The following is a 26244-nucleotide window of genomic DNA, read 5'->3' as shown; positions in this document are numbered from 1 at the left end:
AAAACCGGAAAAAACTGATGGTGGCTGACGAGGTCCAAATCTCCTGCACCTTCCCTCGGTTTCTGTTATCCCCGCCTCCTCAGCGGAAGCCGAGCGCCAAACTCAAATTTTAGCAGGACCCGGACGCCTTTCGGCTAGTTCCGCGGGCTGGGCCTGCTGGACTTTTCCGCTCACTGGCACGGGCAGCGGTCCAACATGAGCCAGGTTCTGTTTCAGGAACTAGTCCCGCTGCAGGTGAAATGCAAAGACTGCGAGGAGAGGTGAGGTTCCGCGTTACCCCGTGCCCGCGGGTGGCGGTTGGGGTCGGGCCAAGGGGGGGGGAGGGAAGATGGCGGCTCTGGCCAGGGAGCACCCAGTTGCAATTGGGTGAGCGGCGGGCGTCTCAGGACGCGGAGAGAACCGCAGCTGGAACCCAGTGTTACTTCTCTCAGCAAGTTGGCCGTTGCTGACGGCGCAGAAGGGAGGTATAGAGGAAATAGGAACCTGATCCGCATCGAGTTAATTAAAAAAAAAAAACAACAACTTAGTTCTGAACCGAATCGTGGCAAATTATAGCCCTACTCTCTCTTTTTGAGACAGAAAGTTAATTTTGTCCGGAGAAGCGAAGTAATTTACACAATTTACCCAAGGGCTCATAACAAGTTCACGGCACGGCCGGCTCTAGAACTCAGGGCTTCGCTCCCAGCCCTTTTTTTCGCTCTCCTTTGAATCACATGGGAAGTAAAATTTAAGCTGCAGCTTAAAAAGGTTTTTATGGTGTATTGTCTTTTCTTCACATTAGTTACTAAAAATAAGTTACATTTAGTCGCCTGAAAAACAGGAGGGGAAAATTATAAATTTCATTTATTCATTCAACGAATACTGCTTATTAGCAAAACACCTTGCTGCGTAGTGGGGCCGTAGTGGCCAGGAAGAACATTCCTTGTTTTCCTGGAGCTTGAAGTCCAGTCGGGGAGGAAATAAAAGCCAGTCTCGCAGATAAATGCAAAATTAAAACTTTGACAAAGGAAGTGGTGCTGTTAGGACTTACCAGATTTGATTAGAAGTCAAGACATTTCAGTTTTGTCTCTGTTCCACAACCCATTAGTTGACTCTTCTCAACCTTGTTTCCTCATTTGTGAAACTGACATAAGGTGCCTATGCTGAGGAAATGAAAGTGTATGTGAAAACTAGAGTGTGGAAATGGGAGGTTTTAAAAACGAAGACATTGTGGGGCATCTGGGTGGCCTCTGTCTCTCAGGAATATTAAAAAAACAAAACAAAACACACTGTCAACCTTTTCTCTTGTTTAGAAACCTTTGATATATTCTTATCACCTGTAGCAGGGGTTAGCGGACTAGAGCCCATGGGCCAGGTGGCCTTCTTACCTGTTTTTGTAAATAAAGTTTTATTGGAACACAGCCATTCTCATTTAAGAATTGTCTGCGGGCGCCTAGGTGGTATAGTTGGTTGAATGTCTGACTTGGGCTCAGGTCATGATCTCACAGTTCATGGATTAGAGCCACGTGTCGGGCTCTGTGCTGACAACTCAGAGCCTGGAGCCTGCTTTGGATTCTTCACATGTCTCCCTGTCTATCTGCCTCTTCTCCCCTCATGCTTGCTCTCTCTCTCTTTTGAATAAACATTAAAAAATGAAAAAAAAAAAAGAATTGTATGGCTGCTTTTTTTTCTTTTTAAAAAAATTTTTCTTTAACGTTTATTTAAAAAAAAATTTTTTTTGACGTTTATTTATTTTTGAGACAGAGAGAGACAGAGCATGAACAGGGGAGGGTCAGAGAGAGCGAGACACAGAATCTGAAACAGGCTCCAGGCTCTGAGCGGTCGGCACAGAGCCCGACGCGGGGCTCGAACTCACGGTGAGATCGTGACCTGAGCCGATGTCGAACGCTTAGCCGACCGAGCCACCCAGGCGCCCCCTACTTTATTTATTTTTGAGACAGAGAGAGACAGAGCGTGAGCAGGGGAGGGGCCGAGAGATGGGGAGACACAGAATCCAAAGTAGGCTCCAGGCTCTGAGCTGTCAGCACAGAGCCCGACGTGGGGCTCGAACTCACGGACTGCGAGATCATGACCTGAGCCGAAGTTGGCTGCTTAACCGACTGAGCCACCCAGGCGCCCCTGTATGGCTGCTGTGCCATCAGGGCAGATACAAATAATTGTGACAGAGACCTTATGACCCACAAAGCCTAAAGTATTTACTGTCTGGCCCTTTACCGAAAATGTGCTGATCCCTGACCTATAGGGAAAACAACCCAGATTTTAGTTAAATATTCAGGGTCAGTTCAGCTCAACAAATATTTATGAATACTATGTACTAGGAATTGTCCTACATGCTGAGACTGTCAAGCTTTCTTCCTCTTCACTCTCCTGTCTCCCAACACTAGCAACAAAAACAGTTTTCATGTCAGGCCTCAGGGAACTTACACTTTAATAGGGGAAACAAAAAGATCTTTGGAGAAGCAGCATAGCACAGGGTAAGAGTTCAGGCTCTCGAGCCACATTTTCTGGGTTTAAATTCCACTTCTGCCACTCGTTGACTGTTTGATTTTGTACAGTCGTTTTCTCTGTGTCTCATCTTTTTTTGTTTTTTATTTATTTTTGAGAGAAAGTGAGAGCAGGGGAGGGGCAGACAGAGAAGGGGACAGAGGATCCAAAGCATGCTTCCCACTGTCAGCACAAAGCCCAATGTGGGGCTCAAACCCATAAACTGTGAGATCATGACCTGAGCTGAAGTTGGACACTCAACCGACTGAACCACCCAGGTGCCCCCTCTGTTTCACCTTTAAGTTGATGATGAGAAAATTGTTGATGATGAAAGTACCTGCCTCATGGGATTATTATGAGCATGAAATGAGTTAATACAAAGGGCTTAGAACAGTGCTTGGAACATAATAAACATTCAGCAAATGTTAGTTATTATTTTTAAATGTTTGTTTAGTTATTTTGAGAGAGAGCGCAAGCGAGTGGGGGAGGAGCAGAGAGAGAATCTGCTTGGGATTCAACACAGCCCGACACAGGGCTCCATTCCACAAGCCATGAGATCATAACCTGAGCTGAAATCAAGACTTGGACACTTAACCGACTGAGCCAGCCACGCACCCCAAAGAGTAGTTCTTGTTTTTCTTAGGAATATCATTTTTATTTATTTATCTGTAATTTATTTTTTTGAATTTACATCTAAGTTAACATATAGTATAATCATTTCAGGAGTAGAATTTAGTGATCTATCACTTATATATAACACCCAATGTTATCCCAACAAGTGTCCTCCTTAATGTCCCTTGCCTAGTTAGCCCATCCCCCCCACCCAAACACCTCCAGCAACCCTCAGTTTGTTTTCTGTATGTAACAGTCTCTTATGGTTTGTCCTTCTCCCTGTTTTTATATTAATTTTGCTTCCCTTATGTTCATCTGTTTTGTATCTTAAATTCCACATATGAGTGAAGTCATATGATACTTTTTCTCTGACTGATTTTGCTTAGCATAATACACTCTAGTTTCCATCCACATTGCTTCAAATGGCAAGATTTCATTCTTTTTGATCGAGTAATATTCCATTGTGTGTGTGTGTGTGTGTGTGTATGTGTGTATGTATACACCACATCTTCTTTATCCATTCATCAGTTGATGGACATTTGGGCTCTTTCCATACTTTGGCTATGGTTGATAGTGCTGCTATAAACATGGGGGTGCATGTGTCCCTTCAAAACAGCACACCTGTATCACTTGGATAAATGCCTAGTAGTGCAGTTGCTGGGTCATAGGGTAGTTCTATTTTTAATTTTTTGAGGAACCTCCATACTGTTTTCCAGAGTGGCTGCACCAGTTTGCATTCCCACCAGCAGTGCAAAAGGGTTCCTCTTTTTCTGTATCCTAGCCAACATCCGTTATCGCATGAGTTGTTAATGTTAGCTACTCTGACAGGTGGGAGGTGGTATCACATTGTGGTTTTGATTTGTATTTCTCTGATAATGAATGATGTTGAGCATCTTTTCGTGTGTCTGTTAGCCATCTGGATGTCTTCTTGGGAAAAATGTCTATTCATGTCTTCTGCCCATTCTTCACTGGATTGTTTGTTTTTTGGGTGCTGAGTTTGGTAAGTTCTTTATAGATTTTGTATACTAACTCTATCTGATATGTCATTGCAAGTATCTTCTCCCATTCTGTCATTGGTTGCCTTTTAGTTTTGCTGATTGTTTCCTTCCCTCTGCAGAAGATTTTTATCTTGATGAGGCCCTGGTAGTTCATTGTTGCTTTTTGTTTCCCTTGCTTCCAGAGACATGTCAAGTAAGAAGTTGCTGTGGCCAAGGTCAAAGAGGTTGTTGCTTGTTTTCTTTAGGATTTTGATGGCTTTCTGTCTTATGTATAGGTCTTTCATTCATTTTGAGTTTATTTTTGTATATGGTGTAAGAAAGTGGTCCGGGTTCATTTTTCATGCATTTTCATTTTTCATTTTCATTTTCATTTTTCAAGCATGTTGTTGTCCAGTTTTCCCAACACCATTGGCTGAAGAGACCGTCTTTTTTCCATTGGATATTCTTTCCTGCTTTGTCAAAGATTAGTTGGCCATACATTTGTGGGTCCATTTCTGGATTCTCTATTCTGTTCCATTGATCTGTGTGTCAGGTTTTGTGCCAGTACCATACTGTCTTGATGATTACAGCTTTGTAGTACAGCTTGAAGTCCCGAATTGTGATGCCTCCAGCTTTGGTTTTCTTTTTCAGGATTGCTTTGGCTATTCCGGCTCTTTCCTGGTTCCATACAAATTTTAGGATTGCTTGCTCTAGCCCTGTGAAGAATGCTGGTGTTGGGGGGGCATAGGTAGCTCAGTTGGTTAAACGTCTGACTTCCGCTCAGGTCACGATCTCATGGTTCACTAGGTTGAGACCCACGTCAGGCTCTGTGCTGACAGCTTGGAGCCTGGAAACTGCTTCAAATTCTGTGTCTCCCTCTCTCTCTGCCTGCCCCTTTCCCACTCATGCTCTGTGTCTGTCTCTCTCTCTCAAAAATAAATAAAAACATTAACAAAATTTTAAAAAAAGAATGCTGGTGCTATATTGATAGGGATTGCCCAAACATTAGTTATTATTAAAGTGTGATTAATACATGAAGTGACATCAATGTTCTGAAGTCATAGAGAAGGAGAAACTTCAGTGAAAGATAGTGATAATGCTCAGAGAACTCTGGAGGACAATAATGCAAAATTTTGAAGCCCATGGTTTGACACCTGCTTTTTCATTTTTGTTTTGTAACTTCTTCTGCCTGTATACTAGTCATACAAGACTATTTGTTATCCCTTGATTGTGCCTGATAATCTCAATACCATACCTTTATTCATGCTATTCTCCCTGCCCCAGCTGCTTTTTCTTTCATAGCCTTCAAAGTCTGTCTTAAATCCCTTCACTATAAGGAATTTTTCAGTTGCCTAGGTTGAGATTAATTGCCTTTATTCATTTATCAGATAGCATAGTGCAGGTGTAATGTCTGAGTTCTAATTTGGTCACCTCTGCAAGGTGACCTTAGCCACGTTTGTAACTTATGCATCTCAGTTCTTCCTTTCTAAGACAGACATAATATTTACTTAATAAGATTATTGTTATGTAAGATACATGTAAAGCACGGATAGTCAGTAAGTGTTAGTAACCCTTCCCTTCCTTCTCTTGAAGCACTTAAATCAAGCAAATCTGAGTAGAGTCATTTAATCTGATCTCAATTTGAGGACATGGACCGTGTTTATTTCTGTTTGTATTCCTAGCATCCATCATACTACCTGGCTTAGAGCAGCTTTTATATGTCTGAATTGAGAGTTTAAGGTCACTGCTCCTAGGTGGCAAAGGTGGGCTAGAATCCAATTCTCCTAATATGAAATCTAACTTGTAGGGAGGATGTTATGTGAATTTATGTATTGTTCAGAGTATGACATTTATTTTGGGAAATAGCATTTTTTTATGAGTTTTTATTGATATGTTTTATATTGTTCCCATAACAACCATTATAATGGAGAAAATATGATTTGTGATTTCAAGTACTATATTTTCTGAAAGCTCAGACTTTTCTACAACATACTTTGGGGTTGGGGGAAGAACTTTATTCTGTGGGCCTTTCCTCCTCCCTTTTCCCCCCAAAGCTAATGCAATATAGACATTTGTAATATATGCAACAGTATCATTAATAAGCTTATAAAATTATATTAATGTGATTCTTCCAGTATTATCTAAAGAATACTTTATTAGTTGACTTTTTTTTTTAACAAATTTATCAAGTATGATAGGACCTTTTTTTTTTAAGGTTTTCTTTCCTTTTTTTTTTTTTTTTAAAGTTTGTTTATTTTGAGAAAGACAGAGATGGCACCAGTGGGGGAGGGACAGAGAGAGGAAGAAAGAGAGAATCCCAAGCAGGCTTCACATTGTCAGCCCAGAGCCCACTGCAGGGCTTGAACTCATGAACTGCAAGACCATGACCTGAGCTGAAACCAAGAGTAGGACACTTAACTAACTGCCTGAGCCACCCAGGTGCCCCCCCCGCCCCCACCGCCGCCTTTTTTAAGAGAGCGCAAGCAAGGGAGAGGGGCAGAAGGAGAGAGAAAAGATCTTTTTAAAAAAAAAAATTTTTTTTTAATGTTTTTATTTATTTTTGAGATAGAGCATGAGCAGGGGAGGGGCAGAGAGAGAGAGAGGGAGACACAGAATCCAAAGCAGGCTCCAGGCTCTGAGCTGTCAGCACAGAGCCCCATGCGGGGCTTGAACTCACAGACTGTGAGATCATGACCTGAGCTGACGTCAGACGCTTAACCGACTGAGCCACCCAGGCGCCCCAGAAGGAGAGAGAAAAAATCTTCAGCAGGCTCCCTGCTCAGCACAGACCCCTGATGTGGGGCTCGATCCTATGACCCTGGGATCATGACCTGAACCGAAATCAAGAGCTGGATGCTCAACCAACTGAGCCACCCAGTTGCCCCCATAGGAATTTAGAAAGTGTACATCACCATAAAAAGTTATTTACTGCAGTATCATACCCTCTATGGCAGCATGTTTTAGAAAAAAACTTCAGAAGGCAAAAACCAAACATAATGACATTGTAGATCTGAAAAGGCCCTCACAAACCTAACTCTGTTCACTTCCCTTACAAATTAGGAAATTGAAAGGTTTTTTTTTTTCCTAAGAACTTAATTTGCAGAATTGGAGTAGAAATCTAATCTGTTTCACATATAATACACTAGATATTAGAAAAATAGAAACAAAACGTTCTCTTGTTTTAAAAATACAGTTAAACCTTGGTTTGTGAGCATAATTCGTTCTGGAAACATGCTTATAATCCAAAGCACTTGCATATCAAAGCAAATTTCCCCACAGGAAATAATGGAAATTCAGATGATTCGGTCCAAAACCCAAAAAATATTCATATAAAGATGATTATGAGGGATGCCTGAGTGGCTCAGTTGGTAAGCATCTGACTCGACTTCAGCTCAGGTCATGGTCTTGTAGGTTGGTAAGTTTGAGCCCTGAGTCAGGCTCTGCATTGGCAGTGCAGAGAGCCTGCTTGGGATACTCTCTCTCTCCCTCTCTCTCTGCCCCCCCCCCCCCCGAAATAAATAAATAAACTTTAACAAATGATTACAATACTGTAATATAATACAAAATAATAAAATACAAAACTTAAAGAAAAATAAATTAACCTGCACTTACCTTTGAACCTGCACTTCATGGCTGGTGTGAGGGAAACAAGAGAGGAGGATTATTGTGTGGGACAGCTTTGACTGTTATTAACGGAATCACTGGTATCTGTTGGTTCAATGGAAACTTTTTCTTTTCGTGCAACTTTAACAAGGAACCTACCCAATGACACTTGCTTTTGCCTCCTTTTGAGGATTTCGGGGAAATGTGACATTGCATTGTCGCTAAACAGATTCATTACTCGCACCGCTACAGCCTTATTCGGGTGGTGCTTTTCTACAAAATTTTGTACTGTTTTCCACATTTTACACATCTCCCTAATCTCATTTGAAATGAAGGTTTTCTCTGCCTTTTTCTCTTCCTTTGCAGACGAGATGCTGATGTAGACTTATAAAATCTTGAGATTTGGGTCACTCACATACAATTTCCTTCTTAACTTCACCATAATCATCTTCTTCTTACTGCCTTTCTTTTCAGTCTTTTTCTGCATGGGAGCCATTGTGTACGCTTGCATGGATGTTGACTGTAGTACAGTATTAATAAACTTTTGTCATATACTGTATTTGATGTAACTGGCAATAAAGCAGAAGAGGAAAGGGTCTCTTTCTGCAGGAAGCCTGACCTAGAATGAAGCAAAGCATTCCTAAGCTTACTCTTATATGGAAAAGCAGGGGACTGTCCATAGGTGCTTTGAAGTGACAAAAAATACACTAGTGTCAGTTGTGGGCACCTTTCAACATTCTGAAAAATCATTGATTTCTGCCAAACACTGTGGCCTGAGACAGCATCTGAGCATGGGAAAGGACCACTAGCAATCCCACAAAGAAAGAGAAGAACCATTGGCTCACTTGTGATCATGGGACATTCAGTGTCACATACTACTTGTATTGCAAGATATCATTTGTTTATGAAGTTAAAATTTATTAGAAATGCTTGCTGTCATACAGAACACATGCAGAACAAGTTACTCGCAGTTTAAGGTTTCACTGTTAGTTCTTCCTATCTGTGCCATTGCTGCTCATTCCTATTCAGATAACAGAAGTTATGGTAAACTTACTATATGGTAACCTCACCATACTAAGATTAGGCAACCAATCATGTTCAATAGGAAACTTAACTAAAATGACATTTTTTAAGGAAATATAAAAATTGTAAGTTAGAGCATAAAAAAAATCTGAACAATTGAATTTAGCCTGGGTCAACTATTACCACGTTTTTCCATCAACACTCAGTTGCTAGGTCTATCTATACTTTTTACTTCTGTAGTAGATAAGTAGCAAATGTGGGAAAAATTTAAAACACATCTTTAAAAAATTTTTTTAATGTTTTTATTTATTTTTGAGAGAGCATGAGTGAGGTAGGGGCAGAGAGAGAGGGAGACACAGAATCTGAAGCAGGCTCCAGGCTCTGAGCCATCAGCACAGAGCCTGATGCGGGGCTTGAACTCATAAACCTCAATATCACGACCTGAGCCGAAGTTGAGCACTTAACTGACTGAGCCACCCAGGTGCCCCTAAAACACATTTTTAGAAGAGTAGCTTAAAATGGAATAAATTCTATTTTTACTTTTACTTTTGTTTCCTGCACATCAGGTAAAAGCCATTGTTATTTAATTCTAGCAGGATAAAGAACACTTGTGCAGAGATGTTTTTTCACCAATTTTCCCTTTATTTCCTCAATTAATTAAGCATTTTGGCTCAGTTTGATTAATGGTTATGAGCACCTTTATTTATATGCCTCTGTCTGATATTGAATTCTCTAAGATGGAGTAGATACTGTGGAAAGTTATGGTCTCTTTAGAAAAAGTTTAGGGACACTTGGGTGGCTCAGTCAGTTATGGATCCGACCTCCTCTCAGGTCATGATCTCACTGTTTGTGAGTTCGAGTCCCGTATCAGGCTCTGTGCTGACAGCTCAGAGCCTGGAGCCTGCTTCAGATTCTGTGTTTCCCTCTCCCTCTGTCTCTCCCCTGCTCGCGTTCTGTCTCTCTTTCTCTCTCAAAAGTAACCATTAAAAAAAAATTTTTTTTAACGTTTTAAAATAAAGTTTAGAGTTACTCTGCCTCTGGGTTAAGGTCGACAATAAAATTGTTGACAGTACTTCTGTGGATATATTGAATATTGAGCAGATGTAGTTGGTGGATTTTGTATATGCATAAGAGAAGGAATATATTATTCTATTTCCTTGATTATAAACATGCCATGTATTCTAATGCTGCTTCACATTTTTAGTTTTTCAAATGGAATCTCCCATAAATCAATTTGATCAATTGGTGATTTTTTTAAATGTGAAGTTAACAAATTGATAGTTTGTCTGGCTTTCAGTAGATGCTATTTTAGAATCAGGGCAGTGAGGTTATATCTCAGTCTAGTAATGGGAATTTCACATCATTTATTTCATTTAATTCTCACAACAACTCCATTTTACAGGAGAGAAAAATATAGATAGTTCCCGGTTAAAAACCTGATTACTTATTAGTGGAAGAACAAGAACTTAAAACTTTAAATCCAGTGTGCTTTCCAAATAACTGTTTTTAACTTAGGGAGCACCTGTGAAAGATCTTGCAACTTAATACAGAAAACTTTAGCTAATACAAATGACAGTGGTAACTCATTCCATGCAAATGTTTCTGACAGTTGGGTATATCTTTTCATACAGGAGAGTAAGTGTTAGAGTGAGCATTGAACTACAATCAGTTTCTAATCCAGTTCACAGAAAGGTTGGTATTAATTTCTTTTGAAACACATTTTTTCTTTTTTTAAAAATATAATTTCTGTACATTATAATTATTTTTGTTCTTTAAGAATATGAGGTCTTTTGTTACACTCACCTTGCCTTTTAGTTTTGGGCCCGTTTGTAACTTGCAAATCTGGGGTGATAGAATCTACAAAGACAGTGATTGAGAGATTATTATGCCATATGTTTCTGAAGCATACAGGAAGAATTGGGGATTGGGAGAATTGGGGGTTAAGTTTTACCAATGCACTTATAAGTTGCTAGAATATATATTTTGCTACCCTGTAGAATTGGCATTTCATGGTGTAAATGTGAGAATAGAATGAATTGAAGCACTGCAGGGATATAGTTTTTTGAATCTTTGCCTTTTGAAGGGAGGCATTTAGAGCATCAGTCCTATGTGATCTTCAAAAGTCTGAGTCATTAACAGTGATATGGATACAGAATAGATGACTAAGAAATACAGCATCTATTTTCTTTGTGTCAGAGCTTTCCTTACACATGAAGATTCAAGGACCTTGTAGTATTATTATTAGTAGTAGTTTCAGTTTTTAATAGCATTTTGGGTGGATTTCAGGAAGTACCTAAGTAGAAGCTGCTTTAAGAACAGGACCTTCTGAGGCAGAGCAAATTCCTAGATTGCGAATTTTCTGGGGTAGAGATGATATATTTCTTACATGTTAATTCCTTAGACCTGCTGTACCTCTTCATTTCCTAACTGCTCATAAGTGGTTTAGATTTTTCTAGAACTCTACCCTAACAGTTCCTCAGTAGACACGAGTAGATTCTATTTCGAAGTGAGAGCTTATTCTTAACCTCACTTCTTTATTAGGCCTCCATCATCTTGTTGCCATGCCTGTTTTCCTTACTACATTATTCACTGAAGTATGTAATTTCTGTGTACTTCTGTATCCGTTTTTGCTACTGTGGTGCTCCACCACACTGTAAATTTACATAGAAAGTGGTCTTTATGAAAGACATTCACTGCATTTGAAACTGAAAACAGATGGGCTTCCACGTCCACCGCCACCTGGAGTAGGAATAGGCCCTCAGAATGAAGCCTTGGCAACTTGTTACTTGATACCCCTGCCCTCTGCCTGAGAGACTAATGCTCCTTTTCTAGGATAGATCGTTGGCTTGTCGTTTCAGCTGATGTGTTGCCACTTTGGAAGTATCAGTTAACTTGGGAAAAACTGAAAATATAATTGAATATGATATGGTCAGTGGTTGAGTGTTTTTGTCATGGTATAGTACAGCAAGGACTGGGTCTCAATTTTCCTAAGAGGATGATAGTCCTTAACTTCAATTCTAGCATTTAATTAGTTTTTATAGACCCCCACAAGGATCCCATGGAGCAGAATATCTACCCCTGTTTAAGAGTCTTAAGTCTTTTAAAGACTGATGAAAAACCCAGCAGCACCAAAAAACAAAGTCATCTGAAGTATAATGGTGACACATTGTTGTTACTGGATAATTTTACTTCTAAGAAGGAAGGAATTAGGCTAAAAGCCAGATCTATTGAAAACATTAAAAAATAACAATCTTTCTTTTAGGATTTAGTTATCCGTCTGACTGATGATACCGATCCATTTTTTCTGTATAACCTTGTTATATCTGAGGAAGATTTTCAGAGGTAATTAAATTTGTTTTTCTGTTTTTTTTTTTTTTTAACCTTTTATTTACTTTTGAGAGAGAGAGCACGGGCTCGCTTGTGCAAGTGGGGGAGGGGCAGAGAGCGAGGGAGACAGAATCCGAAGCCGGCTCCAGGCTTTGCGCTGTCAGTCAGCACAGAGCAGGACACAGGGCTCAAATCCATGAACTGTGAGATCATGACCTGAGCCAAAGTCAGACGCTCAACCGACTGAGCCACCCGGGCGCCCCAGGATGTTTTTGAAAGTAAATATTTCATATCTTATCAGAGTTCTGCCTAAAACAGCCCAGAGTTTTGGAGCTTTAGCTAAGTATATTGACCTTTTCCTTCCCATTGAATGAATTCTATAAAAATCAAAGTTCCCTAGCTCAGTTTTTGATTATAATGCATGTTCAGTAAATAAAAAAAAGACTATTTCAGGGTTTTAATTACAATTAAAAATAGTAATTAAATTTTTAAAATTCTCTTTTCTTCTGTATAGTTTAAAATTCCAACAAGGCCTTCTGGTAGACTTCTTAGCTTTCCCACAAAAATTTATAGATCTTCTTCAGCAATGTACTCAAGAACATGCCAAAGAAATTCCAAGGTAAGTCTCATGAGAGCTCTATATCATTAAAATTCTCTCAAGACAAACTCTTCTTTGTAAGCCAAATTGATGGCAAAATATTTTCTATGTGTTAAAAGTATCTCTGTCTATTTTTAAAACTGGGTTTAGGGCTCTATTAAATATCAACTTTTAAGGAATCATGGTTAAAATCAGAAATATTTACCCCTTAATTTTCATGTCTTGACAGAGCCATTAAAATTATCTGAAATATTTAACATCATCAAGTATGTGTTTTTATAATGAACTTGGAAAAGGAGAATAAGATTTTGGTTTGTGTATATTCATATATACATATGGATACATGCATATATATTCATATATTCATATACACATATGAAAATGTGTATATTCGTGTGATGCTAAAGCCTGATCCTTTCATTGTAAAATTCACCAACCTTTTATCTATTGGTGTCATCAGTTGATGATTGTTTGAATCAATTATTTTATTAGGAACTACAAAGTTATGCATTTCAAATCTGCCATTCTTTTTATACTTACTAGGTATAATTTTTTTATAAAGAACTTTTCTTCATCTGTTTGGGCTATTTGATTACTCTGAAAATTCATATAGAAAAGGATAAATACTAAATTCTTTTAAATTGTCAATTTTTAGAGTAAAGAGTTGTTATTCTAGTTACTACGTGCTTTCAGTGGGTTTTGTTTTTATATTTTCATCTTCATAATGAACTCCTGGACATTTGCATATTCACTGTTTCAGTGAATTCTTTTTCTATTTCTTGCCCAATTTTTCCATTTTACTATTTACATCAGTTTATCCACTTTAACCATTGGGAGTCCTTTCATGTTGGCCCCTGTGATTTCTATATGCCCCCTTTCCTGACACTTCTAATCATTTCTGATACTCTGGAGCTTATGATTCAATGGGAAAGTTTCACTGTCTCATAAGTATTGTTATATTGTGACACTTTTCTTTTCAAAGGTTTTTGCTGCAGTTAGTTTCTCCAGCACCTATTTTGGATAACTCACCTGCCTTTTTAAATGTGGTAGAGACAAATCCTTTTAAGCATCTTACACACCTCTCACTAAAACTTTTACCTGGAAATGATGTGGAAATAAAGAAGTTTTTAGCCAGCTGTTTGAAAAGTAGCAAGGTAAGATTTAAATTTATTTTTTAAAAAATAAATACCAAAAGTCTCTGCTAAATCACTGAAAAGCTATATTGCTATTAGTTTTTGTTTTCAGAGTGAAGTGTTTTTAAAGATGTCTAGTAAATTTTTGTAATATGTAAGGGATTTATTTTTATTTTATTGGTTGTTTATTATTTTTAGTCAAGATATAGTGAGGTTAGAACTGGACTAAAAATTGAAAAACTAGGTGCCATCATTTTTATTAATTTTATGTAATCTGAGGTAGTTCACTTAAGGTGTTGATGGTTTTATCAATTTGTAGATAAGTATGGAGATATCTACTACCCTATTGCACTTATCTCAAATGAGGAAAGATGTGTAAAGTGGTTTGAGAATTACAAAGTGCTCTTTAACTTTGTAAGGTATATGTAGCAAAGAAGCAACATTGGGATGCCTCTTAATAGTTGTCACAAAGTCTTTAGTCAAATGCTGTAGATTAGTGCATCTCAAACTTTGGTGGTACACAAATCCTCTAGGCATCTTGCTCATTCAGAGTGAGTCAGAAGGTTTGAGGTGGAACCTAAAATTCTGTATTTTTAACAAACTCCCAGGGTGATGCTGACACTATTTTGCTATACTTTGAGTAGCACAGCTATAGATGATTAAATTGTAAACTGCTTAATTTTACTATTTTTATAAATAGGAAGAAAAATTATCATTGATGCAATCACTAGATGATGTTACTAGGCAACTGAAATTCACACAAAAGGTAATTCAGATTTCATTTTGTCTTTGTATGTCATCCAAACATTGGCTCTGAATTGCTTCTTGAATCCTGTCCAGGCTTTTGTGTATTAATTTTTAAAAGTATGTTACTTTTGGATTCCTTCTCCTTTTTGACATCCTTCCCCTACCAGTAAATTGTCTTAATCTGATGCTTTCTCTGATGTTTGATTCCATACAAACATTTCTGTTAACTTCAGTATATGACACGTTCCTTCCAAGTCTTCATTAAATAATATATAGTACCTGTCACATGTTACTTCTTCACTCTTTTATTCACCTCATTCCTCCTGTCGAAAATAACTTTTCAGTTCACATCTTCTAAACCTCTTCCATACTTGTGTTATAAATTATTTTGATAGGCTTACCATCATTTTAGTCATAGCTACAATCTTTTTGCCCATACTCCTTGAAACTGAGGACCAAAGTATCTGATAAGTGGCATGACTTCAGGCAGAAATTGTCCTGCACAACATAGCCCATCTAGGAAACCTGTGTTACTGGGTTTTAGGTGTATATATGAACCACTCCTTATGACTGACTTGCTATACCCTGGGTAGACATTTATTTCTTAATATCAGAGGAGAGGATTTGGTGGTGAAGAGCCGAGTTTAACTAAAAGGTTAAGGATAGTTAAGCTTGACTTCTGAGCTGTGCTAACTCTAAAATTGCTTTTATTCTAATCTTGATTTTCTCAAATTAAAAAAAAAATTCTGTGTAGGAAAAGGCTTTTAGTATATTTTGGAAAGCTGTGATTCCTTTTCTTTAATATCCTTTGTAAATATTGCCATGTTCTAAGCTAATAACATTCACAAGACTTTCTTAATATTTTGTATTGAACTCTAACACAGACCTTATCAGAAAAAGTGCAAGAATTAGATAAGTTACAGAATGAATGGGCATCACACACGGCTGCATTGTCAAATAAACATTCCCAGGAACTAACAAATGAGAAAGAAAAGGCCTTGCAGGTATGAACATTAAAAGAAAATAGAAAATTATTTTTTTGTTGCTGTTATTTTGTTAATTGTAAAAGTAATGTATGCTTGGTTTAATATGTTCAAACATTACAGAAGTATGTGAAAAATTAAGTTTCTTGTTATAAGTCTTAATATCCAGAAATAATTTATAAACTTTCTGATATATGTTTTCTAGACTTGTCTCTTGATATGTAAATAATGTCATTTAAAAATATATATTTGTAAGTTTAGAAATATGTAAATCATGATTGTATACACCTAGTGGGTTTTTGTTTTATTCTGTGCTAATGAGGTCCTACAGTATATATTGATTGTAACTTTTTTTCATGTAACATGACACCATAGATCATTCTTTTTAAGTATTCTTTTTTAGTGGCTGCATAGTATGAATTATTTGGATATAACATGAATTATTTAACTACTTACCTAAGTGATGGACATTTCAACGTGTCAGTATCTTGGCTAACACGAATACTACAGTGAATGTTCTTTGTTCCTAGAAGGGAGATTGCAGTATACCCATATAAGGTATTAATGGATGTTGTAGATTTGCCAGCCAGGTCATACCAAATGGAATGTAAAAGATAGTGTATGATAGTACTTATTTCCCCATATTCTTTTTTTTATTACTATTAAGCTTTAAATTTTAATTCCAGTGTACTTAACATACAGTGTTATATTAGTTTCAGGTATATGTGCAGTATAGTGACTCAACAGTAATATACATTACTCGGTGACCATGAAAAGTGTATTCTTTACTCTCCCTCACCTGTTTCACCTATCTGCTTCTGTACCTCCTCTCAGATAACTCAATTTGTTCTCTATAATTAAGGGTCTCTTTCTTGGTTTGTCGGTCTTTTTTTTACCTTTGTCCATTTGTTTTGTTTCTGATATTCTACATATGAGTGAAATCATATGGTATTTGTCTTTTTCTGACAGACTCACTTTGCTGAACATTATACTCTGGCTCCATCCATGTTGTTGCAAATGGCAAGATTTCATTCTTTTTTATGGCTGAATGATATTCCATTGTATGTATATGCCACATCTTTATCCATTCATCTATTTTTTTGTTTTATTTTACTATTTTTTTAATATGCAATTTATTGTCAAATTGGTTTCCATACAACACCCAGTGCTCATCCCAACAGGTGCCCTCCTCAATGCCCATCACCCACTTTCCCCTTCCTCCCACCCCGCCATCATCTATTGATAGATACTTTGGTTGCTTCCGTAATTTGGCTATTATAAATACTGCTGCAATAAACATAGGGTGCATATATCCTTTGGAATTAGTGTTTTTGTATTCTTTGGGTAAATACCTGGTAGTGTGATAACTGGATTGCGGGTAGTTCTATCTTGTTTTTTTTTTTAAGTTTATTTATTTTCTTTAGTAATTTCTACACCCAACCTGGAGCTCGAACTCATGACCCAGAGATCAAGAGTCTCATGCTCTTCTGACTGAGCCTGCCAGGTGCCCATGTGGGCGGCTTTATTTTTAATTTTTTGAGAAACCTCCATACTCTTTCACCTTGTCTGCACCAATTTGCATTCCCAGCAACAGTGCAACAGGGTTCCTTTTTCTCCACTTCCTCACCAGCACTTGTTTCTTGTGGTTTCAGTTGTAACCATTCTGACAGGTGTGTGAGAGGATATCTCATTATGCTTTCTATTTACGTTTCCTTAATGAATGGATGTTGAGCATCTTTTCATGTGTCTGTTGGCCATTTGTCTTCTTTGGAGAAATGTCTGTTCATGTCTTCTGTCCGTGGTTTCATTGGTTTGTGGGTGTGTGTGTGTGTGTGTGTGTGTGTGTGTGTGTGTGTGTGTGTTGAGTTGTATCGGTTCTTTATATATTTTGGACACTAACCCTTTATATATCATTTGCAAATATCTTCTCCTTTTCAGTAGGTTGCCTTTTAGTTTTATTGTTTCCTTTGCTCTGTGGAAGCTTTTTATTCTGATGTAGTCCCAATAGTTTATGTTTGCTTTTATTTCCCTTGCCTCAGGAGACCTATCTAGAAAAATGTTGACAGCCAGTGTCAGAGAAATTATTGCCTGTGCTCTCTTCTAGGATTGTTATGGTTTCAGGTCTCACATTTAGGTCTTTAATCCATTTTGAGTTTATTTTTGTGTATGGTGGAAGAATATGGTCCAGTTTCATTCTTTTGCATGTGACTGTCCAGTTTCTCAATACCTTTTATAGGAAAGACTATTTTTCTCCCATTGGACATTGTCTCCTGCTTTGTCATAGAATAATTGACTGTAGGGGCGCCTGGGTGGCTCAGTTGTTTGGGCGTCTGACTTCGGCTCAGGTCACGATCTCACGGTCCGTGAGTTCGAGCCCTGCGTCGGGCTCTGGGCTGATGGCTCAGAGCCTGGAGCCTGCTTTTGATTCTGTGTCTCCCTCTCTCTCTGCCCCTCCCCCGTTCACGCTCTGTCTCTCTGTCTCAAAAATAAATAAACGTTAAAAAAAAAAAAGAATAATTGACTATATAATCATGGGTTTATGTCTGGGCTTTCTGTCCTGTTCTTTTGAGCTTTGTGTCTGTTTTTATGCCAATACCATTCTGTTTTGATTACTACAGCTTTGTAATATAATTTGAAGTCAGAATTGTGATACCTTCAGGTTTTTTTTGTCTTCTAGATTGTTTTGGCCATTCAGGGTCTTTTGTGTTTCCATACAAATTTTAGGAGTATTCTAGTTCTGTGAAAAATGGTGTTGGTATTTTGATAGGATGGCATTTAATGTGTAGATTGCTTTGGGTAGTATGGGCATTTTATTTCTCTATTTTTAAAGTTTATTTTGAGAGGGAGAGAAAGTGCATGTGAACAGAGGAGGGGCAGAGAGAGGGAGAGAGAGGATCCCAAGCAGGCCCTCATCTGTCAGCCCAGAGCCCAAAGCAGGGCTTGGCCCCACGAACCTCAGGGTCATGACCCTGAGCTGAAATCAGGAGTTGGATGCTTAACCAGCTGAGCCACGCAGGTACTCCAGTATGGACATTTAAATAGTATTTGTTCTTTCAGTCCATGAGCGTGGAATATCTTTCCATTTGTTTCTGTTATCTTAAGGTTCTTTCATCAGTGTTTTATAGTTTTCAGAATATAGGTCTTTCACTTCCTTAAGTTTATTCCTAAGTGTCTTATTTTTGATGCAATTGTAAAATGAGATTGCTTTCTTAATTTCTCTGTCTGTGCTTCATTATTAGTGTATAGAAATGCAGTGGAAGGGTGCCTGGGTGGCTCAATTGGTTAAGTGTCCAACTCTTGATTTCATCTCAGGCCTTCACCTCAGGGTCATGAGTCCAAGCCCCATGTTGGGCTGTGCACTGGGTGTGGGGAGAAAAGCAAAAAGAAATGCAGTGCATTTCTGTATGTGGATTTTGTGTGCTGTGACCTTACTGAATTCATTTTTTTTTAATTTATTTATTTATTTTTATTTATATATGAAATTTATTGTCAAATTGGTTTCCATACAACACCCAGTGCTCATCCCAAAAGGTGCCCTCCTCAATACCCATCACCCACCCTCTCCTCCCTCCCACCCCCCATCAACCCTCAGTTTGCTCTCAGTTCTCAACAGTCTCTTATGCTTTGGCTCTCTCCCACTCTAACCTCTTTTTTTTTTCCTTCCCCTCCCCCATGGGTTCCTGTTAAGTTTCTCAGGAGCCACATAAGAGTGAAACCATATGGTATCTGTCTTTCTCTGTATGGCTTATTTCACTTAGCATCACACTCTCCAGTTCCATCCACGTTGCTACAAAAGGCCATATTTCATTTTTTCTCATTGCCACGTAGTATTCCATAGTGTATATAAACCACAGTTTCTTTATCCATTCATCAGTGGATGGACATTTAGGCTCTTTCCATAATTTGGCTATTGTTGAGAGTGCTGCTATGAACATTGGGGTACAAGTGCCCCTATGCATCAGTACTCCTGTGTCCCTTGGATAAATTCCTAGCAGTGCTATTGCTGGGTCATAGGGTAGGTCTATTTTTAATTTTCTGAGGAACCTCCACACTGCTTTCCAGAGTGGCTGCACCAATTTGCATTCCCACCAACAGTGCAAGAGGGTTCCCGTTTCTCCACATCCTCTCCAGCATCTAGAGTCTCCTGATTTGTTCATTTTGGCCACTCTGACTGGCGTGAGGTGATACCTGAGTGTGGTTTTGATTTGTATTTCCCTGATAAGGAGCGACGCTGAACATCTTTTCATGTGCCTGTTGGCCATCCGGATGTCTTCTTTAGAGAAGTCTTACTGAATTCATTTATTCATTTATCAGTTCTAGTAACTTCTGGTGGAGTCTTCCAAGTTTTCTATATATAGTATCATGTCATCTGCAAGTAATGAAAGTTTTACTTCCTTACTAATTTGGATGCCTTTTATTCCTTCATCTTGTCTGATTTCTGTGGCTAAGACTTCCAGTACTATGTTGAATAAAAGTGGTGAGATTGGACATCCTTGTGTTGCTCCTGTTCTAAGGTGGAAAGCTTAGTTTTTCACCATTCAGTATGATATTAGCTGTGGGTTTTTCATATATGGTCTTTATTATGTTGAGGTACGTTTCTTCTAAACATATTTTGTTGAGGGTTTTTATCATGAATGGATCTTGTACTTTGTTAAATGCTTTTTCTGCGTCTATTGACATGATCGTATGGTTTTATCCTTTCTGTTATTGATGTGATGTATTACGTTGATTTGTGAATTTTGAACCACCCTTGCAACCCAGGATTAAATCCTGCTTGATTGTGGTGAATGATTGTTTTTTAATGTATTGTTGGATTTGGTTTGCTAGTATTTTGTTGAGGAATTTTTGTATCTATGTTCATCAGAGATAATTGGCTTGTAATTCTTTTTTTGTAATACATATCTGTATCTGGTTTTGGTATCAGGGTAACACAGGCCTCCTAAAATGAATTTGGAAGTTTTCCTTCCTCTTCTGGTTTTTGGAATAGTTTGAGAAGAACAGGTATTCATACTCTTTAAATATTTGGTTGAATTTACCTATGAAGCCATCTGGTCCTGGACTTTTGTTGGAATTTTTTGATGACTGATTCAATTTCATTGTAGGTGATCAGTTTGTTCAATTTTTGTTTTTCTTCCTGATTCAGTTTTGGGATGTGATATGTTTTTTAGGAGTTTATCCATATCTTCTAGGTTGTACAACTTGTTGGCATATAGTTTTCCATGTCTTTTATAACCCTTTGTATTTTTGTTTTATTGGTTATTTCTCCTTTTCATTTCTAATTTTTTTTTTTTAAGTTTCTATGTTGTTTATTTCTGCTCTAATTTTTTTTTTTCTTTTGAGAGAGAGAGTGCTTGCATGCAAGCGGGGAGGGGGCAGAGAGAGAAGTAGAGAGAGAATTTCAGGCAAGCTCTGTGCTGTCAGCATGAAGCCAAATGCAGGGCTTGAGATCATGACCTGAGCTGAAACCAAGAGTCTGATGCTCAATCAACTGAGCCATCCAGGCACCCCTCTGGTCTAATCTTTATTATTTCTTTCCTTCTACTTGTTTGGGATTTTGCTTGTTCTTTGTCTCATTTAGGTGTAAGGTTAGGTTGTTTATTTGGGATTTTTCTTGCTTCTTGAGGTAGGCCTGTATTGCTTGCTATAAACTTCCCTCTTAGAACAGTTTTTGCTTCATCCCAAAGATTTTTGAACCATTTTGTTTCCATTTTCATTTTTCTCCATGTAATTTTCAGTATCTGCTTCATTTCTTGGTGTCCCATTCATTGTTTACTAGCATGTTATTTTTAACCTTTATGTATATCTGTGATCTTTCCAGATTTTTTCTTTGATTTCTAATTTCATAATTAGAAAAGATGAATGGAACAACTTCTGTCTTTTTGAATTAATTGAGACTTACTTTGTGGTCTAATATGTGATCTATTCTGGAGCATGTTTTATGTGAAAAGAATTTTTATTCTGTTTCCAGGTGGAATGTTTGGATATATCTGTTAAATCCATTTTGTCCAATGTGTCATCCAAAGCCACTGTTTCCTTGTTGGTACTGTTTGGATGATCTGTTCATTGATGTAAGTGGGATGTTAAAGTCCTTTAATATTACTGTATTGCTATCAATTAGCTCCTTTATGTTATTAGCTGCTTTTATGTATTTGGATGTTTTTGTGTTGGGTGCATAAATATTTACAGTTTTCATATTTTCTTGTTGGATTGTCTCCTTAATGATAAATCATGTCCTTCTTTGTCTCTTGTTACAGTCTTTGTTTTAAAGTGGAATACCAGGGGCGCCTGAGTGGCTCAGTTGGTTAAGCATCTGACTTCAGCTCAGGTCATGATTTCACAGTTCATGAGTTTGAGCCCTGCGTTGGACTCTGTGCTGACAGCTCAGCCTGGAGCCTGCTTAGGCTTCTGTATCTCCCTTTTTCTCTGCTGCTTTCCTGCTCATGCTCTGTCTCTCAAAAATAAATAAAGATTAAAAAAAATTAAGAAAAAAAAGTGACATACCAGTTTACACTGACATTCTGGGTGTGCATGATAGTACTTCATAATAATGTGCACTTTTTCATATGCATATTAACCACTTGAGTATTCTCATGAAATTCAAGAATTTCTTGTTTGCTCAAATCTTTAGCCCATTTTAATTTTTATTATATATTTTTAAAATATTTATTTGAGAGAGGTGGTGCATGAGTGGGGGTGTGGCAGAGAGTGAGGGAAAGAAAGAATCCCAATCAGAGTCCACAGTGTCAGTGCAGAGCCCTACATGGAGCTCTATCCTGTGAATTGTGAGATCACATGACCTGAGTTGAAATCAAGAGTTGGATGCTTAACTGACTGAGCCCCCAGGTGCCCCTCACCCATTTTTAAATTGGACTTTTAGTATTTTGCTTATTGATTTGTAGGACTTTTTTGCATATTCTTGACATGAGTCCTTTGTCTGATATATGCATTGTGAATATTTTCGGTCTGGCTTGCCTTTTTCATTTCTGTATGGTATAAAGTAGGGATGTTATATCTTTATTATGTGTCATATAAACATTTACTCCCACCCTGTTTTTGCCTTTTACTATTCTCTTTTGTTGTATATAGTTCTTTTTATTTTAATCAGTTTTTTTATGGTTTAAAGCTTCATTTCATGTTTGGAAAGCCTCTGCCACCGAAAGGCTATGAGAGATTTTCCTCCAGTATTTTCTTTTAATACTTTCATAGTTTTTTTTGTTGTATTTAACTTTTTTGTTTTTACTTTTTTTAATGTTTTTATTCATTTTTGAGAGAGAGACAGCAGTTGCATCCACAAATGTGCATGAATGGGGGAGGGGCAGAGAGAGAGAGGGACAGAGGATCTGAAGCGGGCTCTGTGCTGACAGCAGTGAGCCTGAGGCCGGGCTTGAACTCACAAACCATGAGATCATGATCTGAGCTGAAGTCAGATGCTCAGCCAACTAAGCCACTTGGTGCCCCTGTCGTATATAACTTTTTAATCTGTTTGGAGTATATTTTTGTGGAGTGCAGTATGAGATAGGTATTTTTTTTTAACACAAAGTTAGTCATTTGTTCTAATACCATATATTCCACTTATTTAAAATGCAACTGTTAATATATATAGTAAATTCCTTGTGTATTTTAGCTTGTTTCTGGAGTATTAGGGAGACCTAATATCTTTGCAATTTTCTTATCCACTAGCAAGACTATATTTTCATTTATTCAGGTCTTACTTGTTTAAAACAGGCTTATGGTTTACTTTTATTTCCCTCTGTCTCCTTTCTTTTTTTCTTTTCCAGTTCTTATTAAATGTTGCCTAGAGACTTTACAGTTTTTTGCTGTATAAATTGGACCATCTATGCCCCACCACTGTGATAATTTTATTTGTTGCTGATGTATATTAATGTCACACCCATTAATTGTGGATTATACTTATATAGCCTAATAGTTTTGAAGCTGATTCTCTTAGGTGTTTCAGGTAGATATGCAATATATAAAAATGTGAGGGGTGCCTGGGTGGCTCAGTTGGTTGAGCGTTTGACTTCACCTCAGGTCATGATCTCACGGTTAGTGAGTTTGAGTCCCACATCAGGCTTTGTGCCGACAACTTGGAGCTTGGAGCCTGCCATTTCTCTATCTGTCCCTCCCCTCCTCACGCTCTGTGTCTCTCTCTCAAAAATAAATTAACATGAAGAAAATGTGAATTTATGTTTTCTTAGTATTAATGTGTTTTTTCCTCTCATACAGAGAAATGCTAAATAATAGTGGAATACTTTCTTCATTCCATTCTTTTTTTTGGTAAATAACTTAAAATATCTCCCATTAGCAATGATGTTTGTTCTGTGTCTGAAAAAGTTTTCTTTTGTTCCTTCCAATGAAAGAGTTTTAATTCAAAGAGTGCTAAGTCCGATAAAGTGATTCGGGGGGATTTAATCAAGTGATCATGTCATTTTTTTCACTTTTATCTAATAATTTAATAAATGGTAATGGATTTTTGGGGTGCCTAGGTGCTTCAGTCGATTAAGCATCTGACTCTTGATTTCAGCTCAGTTCATGATCTCATGGTTCTTGAGTTTGAGACCTGCACTGGGCTCCTGGCTGACAGTGCAGATCCTGCTTGGGATTCTGTCTTTCTCCCTCTCCCTCTGCCCCTTCCTGGAGTTCTCTCTTTTGCTCTTTCTTTCACTTTCTTTCTCTTTCTCTGAAAATAAAGACACTTAAAAAAAAGGATAAGTGTGGAACCATCTTTGAATTCATAGAATAATACTTAGTCAAAGAGATATTTAGTATCTTGTTGAATCAATCTACGAACACTTAATATAGGACATTTGTATTTACATTTGACCCTTCAACAGCATGGGGGTTAGTAGTGCCAACCTTGCCTTGCAGTTGAAAATCCACCTATAACTTGACTCCCCAAAAACTTAGTACCTAATAGCCTACTGTTGACTGGCAGCCTTACCAATAATATAAACAGCACATATTTTGTATGTTATATGTATTAAATACTATGTTGTTACTATAAAGTAAGCTAGAGGAAAGAAGATAATAAGAAAATTATAAGGAGCGGGCACCAGGGTGGCTCAGTCAGTTAAGCATCCGACTTTGGCTCAGGTCAAGGTCTCACGGTTCATGAGTTTGAGCCCCACATCAAGGCTCTCTGCTGTCAGCACAGAGCCTGTTTTAGATCCTCTGTCCCCCTCTCTTCTCTCTCTGTCCCTCCCTTGCTTGTGCTCTCACTCTCTCTCTAAAATAAGTTAAAATGTTTAAAAAAATTATAAGGAAGAGAAAATACGTGTACAATACTGTAAAAAAAAAAATACACATGTAAGTGGATCTGCACAGTTCAAAGCTGTGTTCAAGCGTCACCTGTATATTTATAGTGAATTTGGTCTGAGATTATCCTTTTTCTGAACCCTTAGTCTGCATGTTAAAATTATGGACTATAGACTATTTTGTTAGAATTATGCTAGTGTCATGAAATGAGAACATTTTCCAGTTTTCTCTATGCTTTGGAACAGTCAGAAAACAAGGAAGGAACTATCTGTTCCTTGAAGGTTCGATAGAATTAAGTAGCCTCTTATCAGTTGGATCTAGTGCCTTTTTGAGGCATTTATCTTTAGGTTCTTTTCCCATTTCCTCCATGATCTTGGTCTGCTTGGATTTTTTTTTATCATTTCTTTAGTTTTGCTAATTTATATTTCCTTAAAGAGCCATGTATTTCATCTATGTGTTTAAATGTATTAGTACAATATCATACACATTGTTATGATATTTAAAATCTTTGTATCATTTCTCATATGTTCTTAATTTGTTTTGTCTTTTTTTTTTTTTTTGGTAGAATATATGAATGGGGGAGAGGGGCAGAGAGAGAGAGAGAATCTTAAGCAGGCTCCACTCCCAGCATGTGGTCCAGTGCGGGGCCCAAATGGGATCCTGACCTGAGCTGAAATCTAGTTGGAGGCTCAACCTCAACGGACTGAGCCAGCCACACCCTCCTTGTCTTTTTTTTTTTTTTTTTAATTAAATTTAATTAATTAATTAAAAAGAATTTTTTTTTTAACGTTTATTTATTTTTGAGACAGAGAGAGACAGAGCATGAACGGGGGAGGGTCAGAGAGAGAGGGAGACACATAATCTGAAACAGGCTCCAGGCTCTAAGCTTTCAGCACAGAGCCCGACGCGGGGCTCAAACTCACGGACTGCAAGATCATGACCTGAGCTGAAGTCAGACGCTCAACCGACTGAGCCACCCAGGTGCCCCTAATTTATTTATTTTTTAATGAGACTGGATGGTTTGTTTTTTGGCCTTTTTGAAGAATGCGTTTTTCATTTTATTCTATACTATTTTTTTCCTTGTTCACTAATTTCTGTCATTTCAATTTTTTTTGGTTGTTTTCAAATTCTAGAAATGCACTTACAAGTACGTTTGTTTATGACTCCAAAGTGACTGAGGGCGTTGTTTGTATTCGTTATTTGTTACTATATATTCTAATAGGATTGTGAATCCGTTCTTTGAGACTTTAAAATCGGACCATTCTTCTCTTCCTGCTGATATTATATAGGCAGTGCTTTTAAAATTTTAGTGTGCATCAGAATCACCTGCATTAAACAATAGAAAATGTAAATGTTGCCCTATCCCTCACACTTCCTTTTTTTTTTTAAACAAAAATTCCAAAATTCTAATGGTCACTGGGATAAAACCAGTTCTTTACTGCCTTTATTGCCTTCGATGTGTTTGCTTACCTTTGACAGTTACAGTTAGCATCTTTACCAGT

General features: G+C 37.7%; 1 protein-coding gene across 2 annotated transcripts in view; it reads left to right on the top strand.

The window, feature by feature from the left end:
• Positions 1-78: 78 nt before the first annotated feature.
• Positions 79-26244, top strand: part of SASS6 (SAS-6 centriolar assembly protein) — a 48644-nt gene continuing 22478 nt past the window's right edge. The window contains exons 1-7 of one of the 2 annotated variants that reach the window (XM_040471088.1): positions 79-260; positions 10331-10391; positions 11962-12041; positions 12541-12645; positions 13607-13778; positions 14458-14523; positions 15389-15508. In XM_040471088.1, coding sequence (XP_040327022.1) covers positions 196-260; positions 10331-10391; positions 11962-12041; positions 12541-12645; positions 13607-13778; positions 14458-14523; positions 15389-15508 — 669 coding nt within the window. In that variant the 5' untranslated portion in view covers positions 79-195. The remainder of the gene's footprint in view (positions 261-10330; positions 10392-11961; positions 12042-12540; positions 12646-13606; positions 13779-14457; positions 14524-15388; positions 15509-26244) is intronic. The other variant, XM_040471089.1, reaches the window with a different exon arrangement.

The sequence above is a fragment of the Herpailurus yagouaroundi genome, unplaced genomic scaffold (genome assembly GCF_014898765.1).
Source record: "Herpailurus yagouaroundi ecotype Mexico unplaced genomic scaffold, PumYag 77, whole genome shotgun sequence".
NCBI classification, from domain to species: domain Eukaryota; kingdom Metazoa; phylum Chordata; class Mammalia; order Carnivora; family Felidae; genus Herpailurus; species Herpailurus yagouaroundi.
This window is presented reverse-complemented; position numbering and strand designations above follow the sequence as displayed.